We start from the raw sequence: 12750 nt of genomic DNA on the forward strand, positions 1-12750 counted from the left end.
ATTAGAACAAGAACAGAATTTGGATTTCTCCAATTTCCCAATATGTGCCCTCCCTTTGGGCATTGCCACTTTGGGAAGAGTCAATCGAGGTTGCCAAGTCTACCTTTAGCTGTGATCTAACTTAATCATAGAACACTGAAGGCGGAGCATAATGGTTCTGGATGCCATTATAGAGATCATTTATCTAAGCATTTTTTGTTGAGCATCATCCTTTATCGCTATCTTTAGAAATGGTTTCCAATTCCAGTGGGACTGTGCCATACTGTGTTAGCACACATGAGGCATTGTGCAACTTATTTCAAAACAGGAAGACACACGAATTCAAGTCCACAATAGACCCATACACCATAGCAAGCGCCCACCAACCCCAGGGATAGGAATTCATTCAAACATCTGCCTTAAATCAACTCCTCAGCCGTGACCCTTCGGTGTATACCTTCTATGTGCTGCATTCAGGCTCTCAATTTACAGGCATAACTCATTTCCCTTGTAACCTACATGGGAGATCTCTTGACGATTACTAGAACGTACCCTTCATACAAAAGGAAAATTGAACTGCTATAAATGTCTTTCTGGTTCATTTGGACTGGTTTTTAGGAAATATCCAAGAAAAACATTGATGCAGTCCTCGTTCAAATAAATTACAATCTAACTTATTCTCCCAAGGTACCTTAATTCATGAAGTCGTCAAACATGCCCTCGCAACCTTGACATACATAATCCTCCAGTAAATCTAAATGGCCCAACCATGGCCCAACCACCTGTGATTTTAGTACAGCAATTCAAATCATCCCATCAGCAGGTGTGCAATACAAAAACAAGTGCCACTGCAGTGTTTCGGTCTCACATTATAACAACGGATCACAGCAAGGAGTCTATTGTTACACACTAATCCATGTACTTCAATGTCGCAAACGATGCCCGCACATGGTGTTAGTATTACAACACATTGCTATGTACAGGCCGTCAGCACGGTGCAGCAACACTACACAGGGGAGGAGTGGTGAGTGTCCGTGTGTGGTCTGGGGAGTACATATCTGTATGTGGGTGAGGGTTGGTGACATTCAAAACTGTGTGTCACTCGCTCTCACTCTACCTGTGCCTGCCTGCGTGCGTGTGTGTGTGTGTGTGTGTGTGTGTGTGTGTGTGTGTGTGTGTGTGTGTGTGTGTGTGTGTGTGTGTGTGTGTGTGTGTGTGTGTGTGTGTGTGTGTGTGTGTGTGTGTGTGTGTGTGTGTGTGTGTGTGTGTGTGTGTGTGTGTGTGTGTGTGTGTGTGGAGGGGGATTCTTGCGGTTTTGGCAGGGCTGTAGTAACTATTCGGCCTGTAAGGGTCGTGTGTGTCTGAAGAGGTTATGACATCAGATCGGGGTGTGGATGTAGGTATTAGCAAGGGTAGCTTAAGACGAGTACGGGTTGAACACCCCATGACCGTGGCGCAGTCCAGACTAATCTGTGGATCAACACGAGCTCATAACCAGGACACCCTTTCTATAACACCCGCCTCACACTTGTCACACACAGCGATCATTAAATGCACATGCCTCAGCACTTACATGCAAACACACATTTACACACAATTGTTAACCTACACGCAAGCATTCACGCGCTCACAGACACACGGACGCGAACGAACGCACACACACTCGCACACACACAAACACATCCCTTCCCAACGCCATTTCCATTCACAACAACTTTAACAAGCCATCATCACAAGCCGTACCAATGAACCTCTGAAAAGGCCAGACCCTTAGTGGGCTAAGAGGACAGGTGCAGCTAGGAAGAGAAAGGACCCCCCCTTCCCCCATTGTAACCCCTAGAGTCAAATGCTACACCATAATACATGATCAAAGTCTTGACCTCCCAAGACTTGGCATGCCAGTGCATTATCTCAGGAGTCAATAAACCCCAGGTATTTCTAGGACGTCATGTGTGTGTACATGATTTGAGCGGCTTAAAATCGACTGTATTTTTAGCTACGCGACAGACATCCAACAGATATCCACCGGGGTAGTTTACATGGCTATTTCAGAGATAAAGCATCACTAGCCCCTCCAGGAATTCAATGCCTTGGTAATGGTCAGCGTTATCTGATCGCAGACCCAACCACATATCCACCCAGTCTGATCCTGCAAACTTGACTTTCATAAAAGGGAGCTGAATGGAGCTTCAAGTTAAAAATACACGCTTAGAATTAAAAAATAATAATAATCTAATCAAATCCAATGTTGTTGGTCACGTGCAGATATTTAGCAGATGCTATCGCAGGTGCAGCGAAATGCTTGGGATGCCAGCTCCACAGAACAAAACAGGACGCACAGTACAAAACAAAACATTGAAATGAATGAATTAGTAAATATCAATACGACCAATGTCAGAATGTAAATACATACAGAACCAGTCAAATGTTTGGACACACCTACTCATTCAAGGGTTTTTCTTTATTTGTACTATTTTCTACATTGTAGAATAATAGTGAAGACCTCAAAACTATGAAGTTCGTCTGTGGATCTGAGGTGTTTAGGCCCGTGGTGTTTAGGCTTAGTGGTGCACTTCGTGGGCACTATGGTGTTGTCACCATAGTACCAAAACCATAGTGACTATGCTGAGCTGTAGTCAATGAACAACATTGTCACATAGGTGTTCCTTTTGTCCAGGTGGGGAAGGGTAGTGTGGAGTGCGATTGAGATTGGGTCATCTGTGGATCTGTTGCGGTGGTCTGCGAATTGGAGTGGGTCTAGGGTATCTGGGAGGATGCTGTTGATGTGAGCCATGACCGGCGTTTCAAAGCACTTCATGGCTACCGACGTGAGGGCGATGGGGCAGTAATCATTTAGGCAGTTTACCTTCGCTTCCTTGGGCGCAGGGACTATGGTGGTCTGCATGAAACATGTAGGTATTACAGACTCAGTCAGGGAGAGGTTGAAAATGTCAGTGAAGACACTTGCCAGTTGTTCTGCCCATGCTTTGAGTACACGCCCTGGTAATCCATCTGGCCCCGTGGCTTTGTGAATGTTGACCTGTTTAAAGGTTTTGCTCACATCAGCTACCCATCAGCTACCGAGGGTGTTGTCACACAGTCATCCAGAACAGCTGATGTTCTCGTGCATGCTTCAGTGTTGCTTGCCTGAAAGCGAGCATAAAAAGCATTTAGCTTGTCTGGTAGGCTCGTGTCACTGGGCAGCTCACGTCTGGGTTTCTTTGTCGTCCGTAATAGTTGTCAAGCCCTGCCACATCCGATGAGCGTAAGAGCCGGTGTAGTAGGATTCAATCTTAATCCTGTATTGACGCTTTGCTTGTTTGATGGTTTGTTTGAGGGCATAGTCGGATTAGTGTCTCGCTCTTTGAAAGCGGCAGCTCCAGTCTTTAGCTCAATGTGGATGTTGCCTGTAATCCATGGCTTCTGGTTGGGATATGTACGTATGGTCACTGTGGGGCCGACGTCGTCGATGTACTTATTGATGAAGCCGGTGACTGAGGTGGTGTACTCCTCAATGCCATTGGATGAATCCCGGAACATATTCCAGTCTGTGCTAACAAAACAGTCCTGTAGCGTACTATCCACATTTGTATCCATCTCTGTGTGTGGAGTAAAGGTGGTGTAGAGTTGTTTTCCATCTGGTTGCACGTGACATGCTGGTAAAACTTTTATTAAACTGATTTAAGTTTGTTTGCTTTAAAGTTCCTGGTCACTAAGAGTGCCACTTCTGGATGAGCATTTTGTTGTTTGCTTATGGCCCTATAGAGTTGGTTGAGTGCGGTCTTAGTGCCAGCATTGGTCTGTGGTGGTAAATAGATGGCTACTAAAAATATAGATGAGAACTCGCTTGGTAGACAGTGTGGTCTACAGCTTATCATAAGATACTCTACCTCAGGCGAGCAATACCTTGAGACTTATTTAATATTAGACATTGCGCACCAGCTGTTATTGACAAGAAGACACACACACCCACACCCCTCGTCTTACGAGATGTAGCATCTCTGCTCTGCCGGTGCATGGAAAATCCCGGCAGCTTTATATTTTCCATGTCGTCGTTCAGCCACGACTCGGTAAAAAATAAGATATTGGCAGTTCTTAATGTCCCGCTGGTAGGATAATCGTAATCGTTGGTCATCATTTGTTTTTCTTCCAATGATTGAATGTTAGCAAGTACAACAGAAGGAAGTGGGAGTTTACTCGTTCGCCTACGGATTCTCAGAAGGCAGCCCAATCTGCGTCCTCTAATCCTCCATCTTTTCTTCACCCAAATGACAGGGATTTGGGCCTGTTCCCGGGAGAGCAATATATCCTTCTCGTTGGACTCGTTAAAGGAAAAATCTTCTTCCAGTTCGTTGTGAATAATCACTGTTCTGATGTCCATAAGTTATTTTTGGTCATAAGAGACGGTAGCAGCAACATAATGTACAAAAATAAGGAAAAGATTAAGTTACAAACAACGCAAAAAAATGAACAAAATAGCACAATTTGTCAGGAGAAAAACGTCAGCCATCCACTTCAGCGCCATCTTTGTTGTTCAGCGCCATCACTGTTGTTTCCATGTCATTTCAATGAAATTACGTTGAACCGAAGTAGAACAGACGATGAAACTGGTCTGAAAAATTATTGATATGTTTAGCAAGCTCAGACTCCATGTCATCAGATAAGACCTTATGTGCCTCTGCTACTCTATCATAGCCTCTCTTTCGTCCAGGTATGTTTGTTTATTTTTTTTGTCAATGTACCCCTTCAGTGTCATTCAGTCTATTTTTTCATAATTTGCTGCTGCTCGAATGCTCTTCTTCCCTTCTCTCCTTTTCTTGGCTGCACTCTCATGAACCTCAAGGGGGGCTAAACCGCTGCTTGTTTTACATATGCATACACAGGGCATGTCTGTTCTGTACCTATACAAAATGCACTATCTCGCATATTATGCATAAAACTGACAAAATATAATCATAATTTGTATGGGGTATGGTAGCCAATGGCTCAACTTGCCCCTTGGCATCCACCTTGTACCCTGCCCTGAACTTTAGTCACTGTTACTAGCCGGCTACCAACCGGTACTCTATCTTGCACCTTAGAGACTGCTGCCCTATTTAAATTACATATAGTTATTGGACACTGGACACTTTAGTAATATTTACATACTATTTCACCCACTTCAAATGTATATACTGTATTCACCTCGCCACCATGGCCTTTTTGGCATTTACCTCCCTTATCTCATCTCATCAACATGATGGTGCCACCCCCGTGAATCACGGTTGGGATGGTGTTCTTCGGTTTCCTTTTAACTCCAAACAAAACGATGGTCATTATGACCAAACAGTTCTAATTTAATTTAATCAGACCAAAGGCAATTTCTCCAAAAAGTACGATCTTTGTCCCTATGTGCAGTTGCAAACCGTAGTCTGGCTTTTTTATGGTGGTTTTTGAGGGGTGGCTTCTTCCTTGCTGAACTGCATTTCAGGTTATGTTGATAAAGGACTTATTTTACTGTGGATATAGAGACTTTTGTACCTGTTTCCTCCAGAATCTGGAGGTCCTTTGCTGTTGTTCTGGGATTGATTTGCACTTTTCGCACAAAAGTACGTTCATCTCTAGGAGACAGATCACATCTCCTTCCTGAGCCGTATGACTGCTGCGTGGTCCCATGGTGTTATTCTTGAGTACTATTGTACAGATGAACGTGGTACTTTCAGGCATTTGGACATTGCTACCAAGGATGAACCAGACTTGTGGAGGTCTACAATTTTTTTTCTGAGGTCTTGGCTGATTTCCTTTGATTTTTCCATGATGTCAAGCAAAGAGGCACTCGTCCAGTTGACTCAAATGATGTCAAGAAGCTTCTAAAGCCATGACATAATTTTCTGGAATTTTCCAAGCTGTTTAAAGGCACAGTCAACTTAATGTATGTAAACTTCTGACCAACTGGAATTGTGATTCAGTGAATTGTACGTGAAATAATCTGTCTGTAAACAATTGTTGAAAAAATGACTTGTGTCATGCACAAAGTGGATATCTTAACCGACTTGCCAAAACTATAGTTTGTTAACAAGTCATTTGTGAAGTGGTTGAAAAACGAGTTTTAATGACTCCAACCTAAGTGTATGTAAACTTCCGACTTCAACTGTATGTAATCATAACTGTTATATTTACACAAATTCTGATTATTCCCAGGGATACACACACATCCTGAACTATATGTAGATATATTAGTTAAAAAGAATACAACATTTCCCTTGACGTTGTGATGCCCAATGTAAAGAAATTTACCCCACTCTACCCTACGTTAATTACCCATTGGTCTTTCTGAGGCTGAGAGTTGTTTTTCTCCATTAGACTTACAATAAAAATAGATGAAGTTGGTAATGCCAGAAAAGATGTTGGCTATTTCACCCCTGCTCTCTCACTTCTAGTGCAAACAAACACACAGATGAGAAGGGGCTTGGTTTTTCATCAGGACTGCACAGCCCTTCGTAAAGATTCACTCCAGGATCTTAAAGGTGCAATATGCAGAAATTGCCCTGCCATTTCCTTGTTGCAAAAAAATTGAATAGTTTGCATAATTTCAGTTTATGTGACAAAACAAGCATTCAGAATGTGCATGACGTTGACTACCATTAAATGTGAAGACTGTACATTATCAAATTGGAAAGCGGTCGCTGACATCCCCGTCTTCAAAGGGGGAGACACTCTAGACCCAAACTGTTACAGACCTATACCATCCTGCCCTGCCTTTCTAAAGTCTTCGAAAGTCAAGTGAACAAACAGATCACCAACCATTTTGTATCCCACCGTACCTTCTCCGCTATGCAATCTGGTTTCCTAGCTGGTCACGGGTGCACCTCAGCCACACTCAAGGTCCTTAACGATATCATAACCATCATCGATAAAAGACAGTACTGTGCAGTTGCCTTCATCGACCTGGCCAAGGCTCTGTCAATCAAAGTATTCTTATTGGCAGACTCAACAGCCTTGGTTTCTCTAATGACTGCCTCGCCTGGTTAACTAACTATTTCTCAGATAGAGTTCAGTGTGTAAAATCGGAGGGCCTGTTGTCCGGCCCTCTGGCAGTCTCTATGGGGGTGCCACAGGGTTCAATTCTTGGGTCGACTCTTTTCTTTGTTTATATCAATGACGTCGCTCTTGCTGCGGGTGATTCTTTGATCCACCACTAAGCAGATGACACTATTCGGTATACATCTGGCACTTCTTTGGACACTGTGTTAACACACCTCCAAACGAGTTTAACGCCATACAACACTCCTTGCCTGGCCACCAACTGCTCTTAAATGTTAGTAAAACAAAATGCATGCTCTTCAACCGATCGCTGCCCACAACTGCCCAACTGACTAGCATCACTACTCTGGACGGTTCCAACTTAGAGTATGTGGACAGCTATAAATACCGAGGTGTCTGGCTAGACTGTAAACTCTCCTTCCAGACTCACATTAAGCATCTCCAATCCAAAGTTAAATCTAGAATCGGCATTCTATTTCACAACATACTACCCACTACTGCAACCTGTATGCTCTCGTTGGCTGGTCCTCGCTACATATTCATCGCCAAACCCACTGGCTCCAGGTCATCTATAAGTCTTTGCTAGGTAAAGCTCCGTCTTATCTCAGCTCACTGGTCACCATAGCAACACCCACCCGTAGCACGCGTTCCAGCAGATATATTTCACGAGTCGTCCCCAAATCCAACACCTACTTTGGCTGCCTTTCCTTCTAGTTATCTGCTGCCAATGACTGGAACGAATTGCAAACATCACTGAAGTTGGAGACTTATATCTAATTCTCTAACTATAAGCGTCAGCAGTCAGAGCAGCTTACCAATCACTGGCCTACCTGGTTAAATAAAGTTTTTTTTTCCCCCCTCTATGTGTAATTTAATTACGTGATTAAACTAATCATGTAACTTTAATTGAATAGAATGTCAGGGCACCACGGAATTTATTTTGTTTGTATTGTGTCATTTTCCCAAATACAACTCTTCAGATATTTTCATATATTATCAAAACAGTCGCTTATTAATGAATTGTACTTCATCAGTGTCATTACCGAATGTCGCAAACCCTTGGATATCTGAACGAACCCTAGCATAGAATCATGAATCAGCGACATACAAATTGGCTTAATTATTTATTTTCTATAACGAACTTAATCAATCACAGAAATGCATGATAAACACACCATTAGTTATGCATTGGGTACTAAACATGACCCAAGGAAAAGTCCCTAGTGGACGAAACCGATATAACGGCTTGGTAGACAAAGGAAAGGGGGTGTGGAATGCTCAAGTGTTGGAGACTCATAGCTGATATCTACACCCATAGAAATGGCTAATACTTTAAATATGAACAACCGCTCATTCGAAAAGAAATTGCAATTGACATATTTACGTGCGTCTGTCTTGTTGTCTCTCTCTGTGGTCGCCGGTCCATCTGCTGGAGAGAGTCGACAGAAAAGCCTCTGGTTGCGTTTCTAATGGATACGTCAGGCGTACCCATGTTGTCGCAGAGAATAGGTGTTTCAGCGGTTGTCGTATTCTTCGTCCTAGGCTATGTACATTTCCAGCTACAGACTGAAAAGGCCTCGTCTAAGATTTGCTCCTGCTGTGGAAATGGTTTAGAGTTTCACAATTTCTAGCCGTGTACCAACGCTACATGCTGTATGGTCTCCTCGGCCTGTAGAGTTGTAGTTCTTAACCATTTCACATGGAGCTACCACTCCATACTTTTCTGGTCTCATGGTCTATCGTGTTGTAGTCATTTCAACGTGGGGACTCTGTCTTGATGTTCTCTGACTTTAGTTTGTAGATTTCTTAACCATTCCGTTTGTCAGCGGTGTTTCCACCGCTGCACGCTGTCTAATGTAAATGTTGTCGGAAGTTGCTTTTTATAGAAGAAGAGGCTGTACCATGATGCCTAACGTAATGTCTGGCGTCACGGGGGCATGACCACTGGCTAGTTAAAATTTTATACCGAAACAAGTATCTTGTTTAAAAGGTCAACATCACATTACATCTTCTCACAAATAGTTTCATATTGAATCATATATTTTACACAACATTCAGGTAGAAAACTAATAACTGAGGAATGTACACTTCCAGAGATATTGTTATCGTGTCCTACTGCCTCCTACTTCCTGGGGTCACAAATGTAAAACATCTTTGACATAAAATACCCACGGACCATTCCCACATTCTCAAAAATAGAAATATTGTTTAATTCTGAAATTTTATGGATTAGGAGTTTTGGCCAGAAAAGCTCTTTAGTCTCCCAGAGGTTTCTTTCCTCTCAATATTCCATGGCAGCAAAGAGAGTTTCTACCAGGAATTTATGACCGCTGTAAAACCTGAGGTGGGAGAGAGAGTGGGAGAGGGGAGGAGCCACGATATACACCCAAAAGGGTCACGTCGTGACACAATCAAAGTACCATCTAAACTGCTGTGAAATATTTGTTCAATAATCCCCTTCAAAAATGTTTCAGCTGTTTCAAGCTGGTGTACAGAACCGAAAGTAAAAGACGCAAAAAACTACACTTAAGAACAAGAAGCTTAGGAATAGCACACATAGAACAGATCTACCACTTCTTAGACTTGCTTTCTACGAGAATGACAAATCTCACATTTCTTTGTGAATTTGGTCAGGTCGCCCAAAAAGTTAAGTATTGCATCTTTAATTAAGCACAACAAATTTGTAACACATAGTACAAATTGGAATTGTAACTTAATACAAATTGCAAAAAAAAAATTAAAAAGAAATTCAGGACGTAATGTATCATATGAAATGGATGACATAGTACACAATTGGATGACGTAGTACACACAAAACGGGGACCACATTTGGCTCATGAGCACCACTTTCAAAACTACTGGCTGAAATTATACTAAAGTTTGAGAGTGCATCTTCAAGCCTCATGTTGTTGTGTTTTGTGTTTGGCTAAATTCTGATGTGCAACTAGGATGTCCTAATTCCCTGACCTTCTACCCATCACCTGATGTAAAGAACAAGTCTACCAGCTAACATCGCTCATACTGTAGTCTAGTATTCTCTCTCTCCACTCTGCCAATGTAGAATGACCATAGGATCTAATGATATTATATGGGACATACAGGCACACAAACATGCCAACAACATTATAAATCCTTCCCTGGTCTCTGATGGATGGCTCGGGGGGTTGGCTTGCCCTACTGTAGGCCTGGAACCCAATCTTCAAAAACTTGCTTTAAGATGTTTTGTGAAATCTTGTGACCTTGCTCTTATTTGATTGGTGGGTTGATGTCAATAAGGCACTCACCTCAAAAGATGCTGAGGAGTCTTAGGGTTACCCCGCTAAGAATTGTGTCCATATTACAGTAGGGGCTAACAATTAGCGTTAACAAACTGTATGATCATGTGTGGATTCTCAAATACATGGGATTTAGTTGGTCTAAAGCTTGAGTAACTATATTGTATTACTGTACATTGTACAGCACTATGTGTAGAAAGCAGTCAGGTACTCTACTACAAAGCAAACCTATAGAGCAATGTGCATCATAACGTACCATATCACCCAGACATACAAATGTAGGGTATCATGTGGTTGTTGGATCATTGTTAAGTGGTCACACTAGTCTGTACATAGCTAAACGAAACACGTTAAAAGGATAATAAACAGAGGAGAATGTGAATGGATGGATATCCTATGATTTGAGTAGTTATTGATCCAGCCTGCTCCTTATCTGACTTTAAAAAATATGTATTTAAATATATTTTTCCCCCCCAAAAAATATATTTTCCCCAAAAATAAGATATTCCTCCATATATTCCTATACACTTCCCTCACTGTAGTAAGACCTTACACTTCACCCCGTCAGCTGTATAAGTTAAATATGTCCCTGATTAAGTGATATGTGTAAATGTACCGTGACAGAATGAAGTGCGTAGTTGAATCTGCATCGCTGGTTCCTCTGATGAGAAGACAGCGTAAAGGGCTGTCTTTTGACAACCACACTGTGTTCCTCACACGACAAATTCCATCCCACTGCCTCATCTAGATGAATATTGTCTTGTCCCATGGGCCATTCCCCCCTAAAGATGTAAACATTGGACATTATGACACTCATTGACTTAGCAGGGTCCATTGGCAGTGCCCATAATTCCACTTGCGCTAAACAGGATCCATTGTAACCGGCATCCTCTTATTGACTCTGGATCTACGCCTTTCTATCTCAAATTCATCCCCTCCACTCACTCTCTTAGTGAAATAGCAAGATGCAGCACTTGCTGCCCTGACCTGGCTAAAACACATGACTCTGAGTCTCCCGATATAGAAAAGCATGAGCCGTGTAAGCAAATAAACCTCCTGCCTTACAAGCAACAAGTAAATGAGCATGCAACCCTGTCCTCCAGCGTCGGACACATTTCTGCAAGCTCGGCAGAACCTGCAGTGATTTGGCTGGCACCCCAGGGGTAGATTGAGGGAGACGGGTGCAGAGAGAGAGAGAGAGAGAGAGATAAAGGGATTGAGCAAGAGAGAGTTAGAGAGAGGAGACGAAAAATGCCAGTATAAAGTCAGCTTTTGGACTCACCGAGCAGAAGTGTGACGACAACACTTGCATGGACGGTGTCTCCTGAGCGCAAACACCTGGACATAGTGAACCTGCCGCTTCCTTTGGACTCCATATCCTACTGGGTCCGTCTGGCAATCTGTCAGTCCGTCTGTTTATCTGTATGTCTGTCAGTCCTCCCCTGGATACACACTCTGGGTGTGTGTGTGTTGGCTGGAGCAAGTAGGGGTGCGGGTGGGATAGAGGGGAGGGGCAGGGTGAGGTGGGACGCAGAGCGAGCAAAGAAATAAAAACGCAAGACTTGTCAGTCTGCAAAGTCCTGCTGTGATTGTCTCCCTCCTCTTCTCCCTCCTTTGCGGTGAGTCCCAGAGAAGAAGAGTGAATTGATGGCTTATTCCTGGATTATGAGTCCTGTCTACCCTTCTGTATGTGCCAGGCTGGAGACAGGCTGGCCAGGCTGGAGACAGAAAGAGAGAGTAACAGAAAGAGACAGACGAAGGGAAGGCTCCTGCACCTGATCCAGGCTCTCTTTCTCTCTCTTTGCTTCAGTCGCTCACTCTCACTCGCCGACACAGGCTGAATCCCTCAGCCTGAGAGCTAGAGCAAGCAGAGGAGAGGGAAAAAAAACTCACTCAGAGAGAGCGAGCATCTGCACCGCAGAGCAATGGAGCTGTGGAGGCAGTCGGGGGATGTCAGCGTTGCCCCTTACGGAGAGCTGCATGTGGGGGGAGGGAGCGGCGAGGACAGCAGAGCCTGGAGCTCAGGCAGAAAGGCAGCAGGCAGCAGGCGGTATGTGTCTCCCTAGCCGGCACAGGGAGGAATGAGCGGGGAGGGAGAGCCACTGCAGCAGAGGCATGGAGGACAGAGTGAGCGAGCTGGAGGGAAAGAGGGGAGGGGGAGGGATGGGAGAGGAGAGGAGTTGAATGGGGACCTTCAGCCTGATTGCATCTGGGGGCTATCTCACACTAGAGGGTCCTGCAACCCACCCTGTCTATCACTGCGCCCGTTGCCGGGTTTAGGGGGGTTTCTCTGGGTACACTGCCATCTATACCCCCCTCCATCCTGGATCACCTCCCACCACTCTCCATCAACTTTCCAAATATTTTAGAATCATGACTTTTCCTTGAAAGCTGCTTTTATTTCACCTAGCCACACACACTTGTGTTTTGTCTCCATGACTCATCTAATTCCCCCTACATGTACCATTCCATG

General features: G+C 43.7%; 1 protein-coding gene across 2 annotated transcripts in view; it reads right to left on the reverse strand.

The window, feature by feature from the left end:
• The window catches only part of LOC118397157 (sodium channel subunit beta-4), a 28492-nt gene extending 16095 nt beyond the window's left edge, over positions 1-12397 (reverse strand). Inside the window, exon 1 of one of the 2 annotated variants that reach the window (XM_035791653.2) lies at positions 11560-12397. In XM_035791653.2, coding sequence (XP_035647546.1) covers positions 11560-11653 — 94 coding nt within the window. In that variant the 5' untranslated portion in view covers positions 11654-12397. The remainder of the gene's footprint in view (positions 1-11559) is intronic. The other variant, XM_035791652.2, reaches the window with a different exon arrangement.
• Positions 12398-12750: the final 353 nt, after the last annotated feature.

This window comes from Oncorhynchus keta, chromosome 18, assembly GCF_023373465.1.
Source record: "Oncorhynchus keta strain PuntledgeMale-10-30-2019 chromosome 18, Oket_V2, whole genome shotgun sequence".
In the NCBI taxonomy this organism is placed as follows: Eukaryota; Metazoa; Chordata; class Actinopteri; order Salmoniformes; family Salmonidae; genus Oncorhynchus; species Oncorhynchus keta.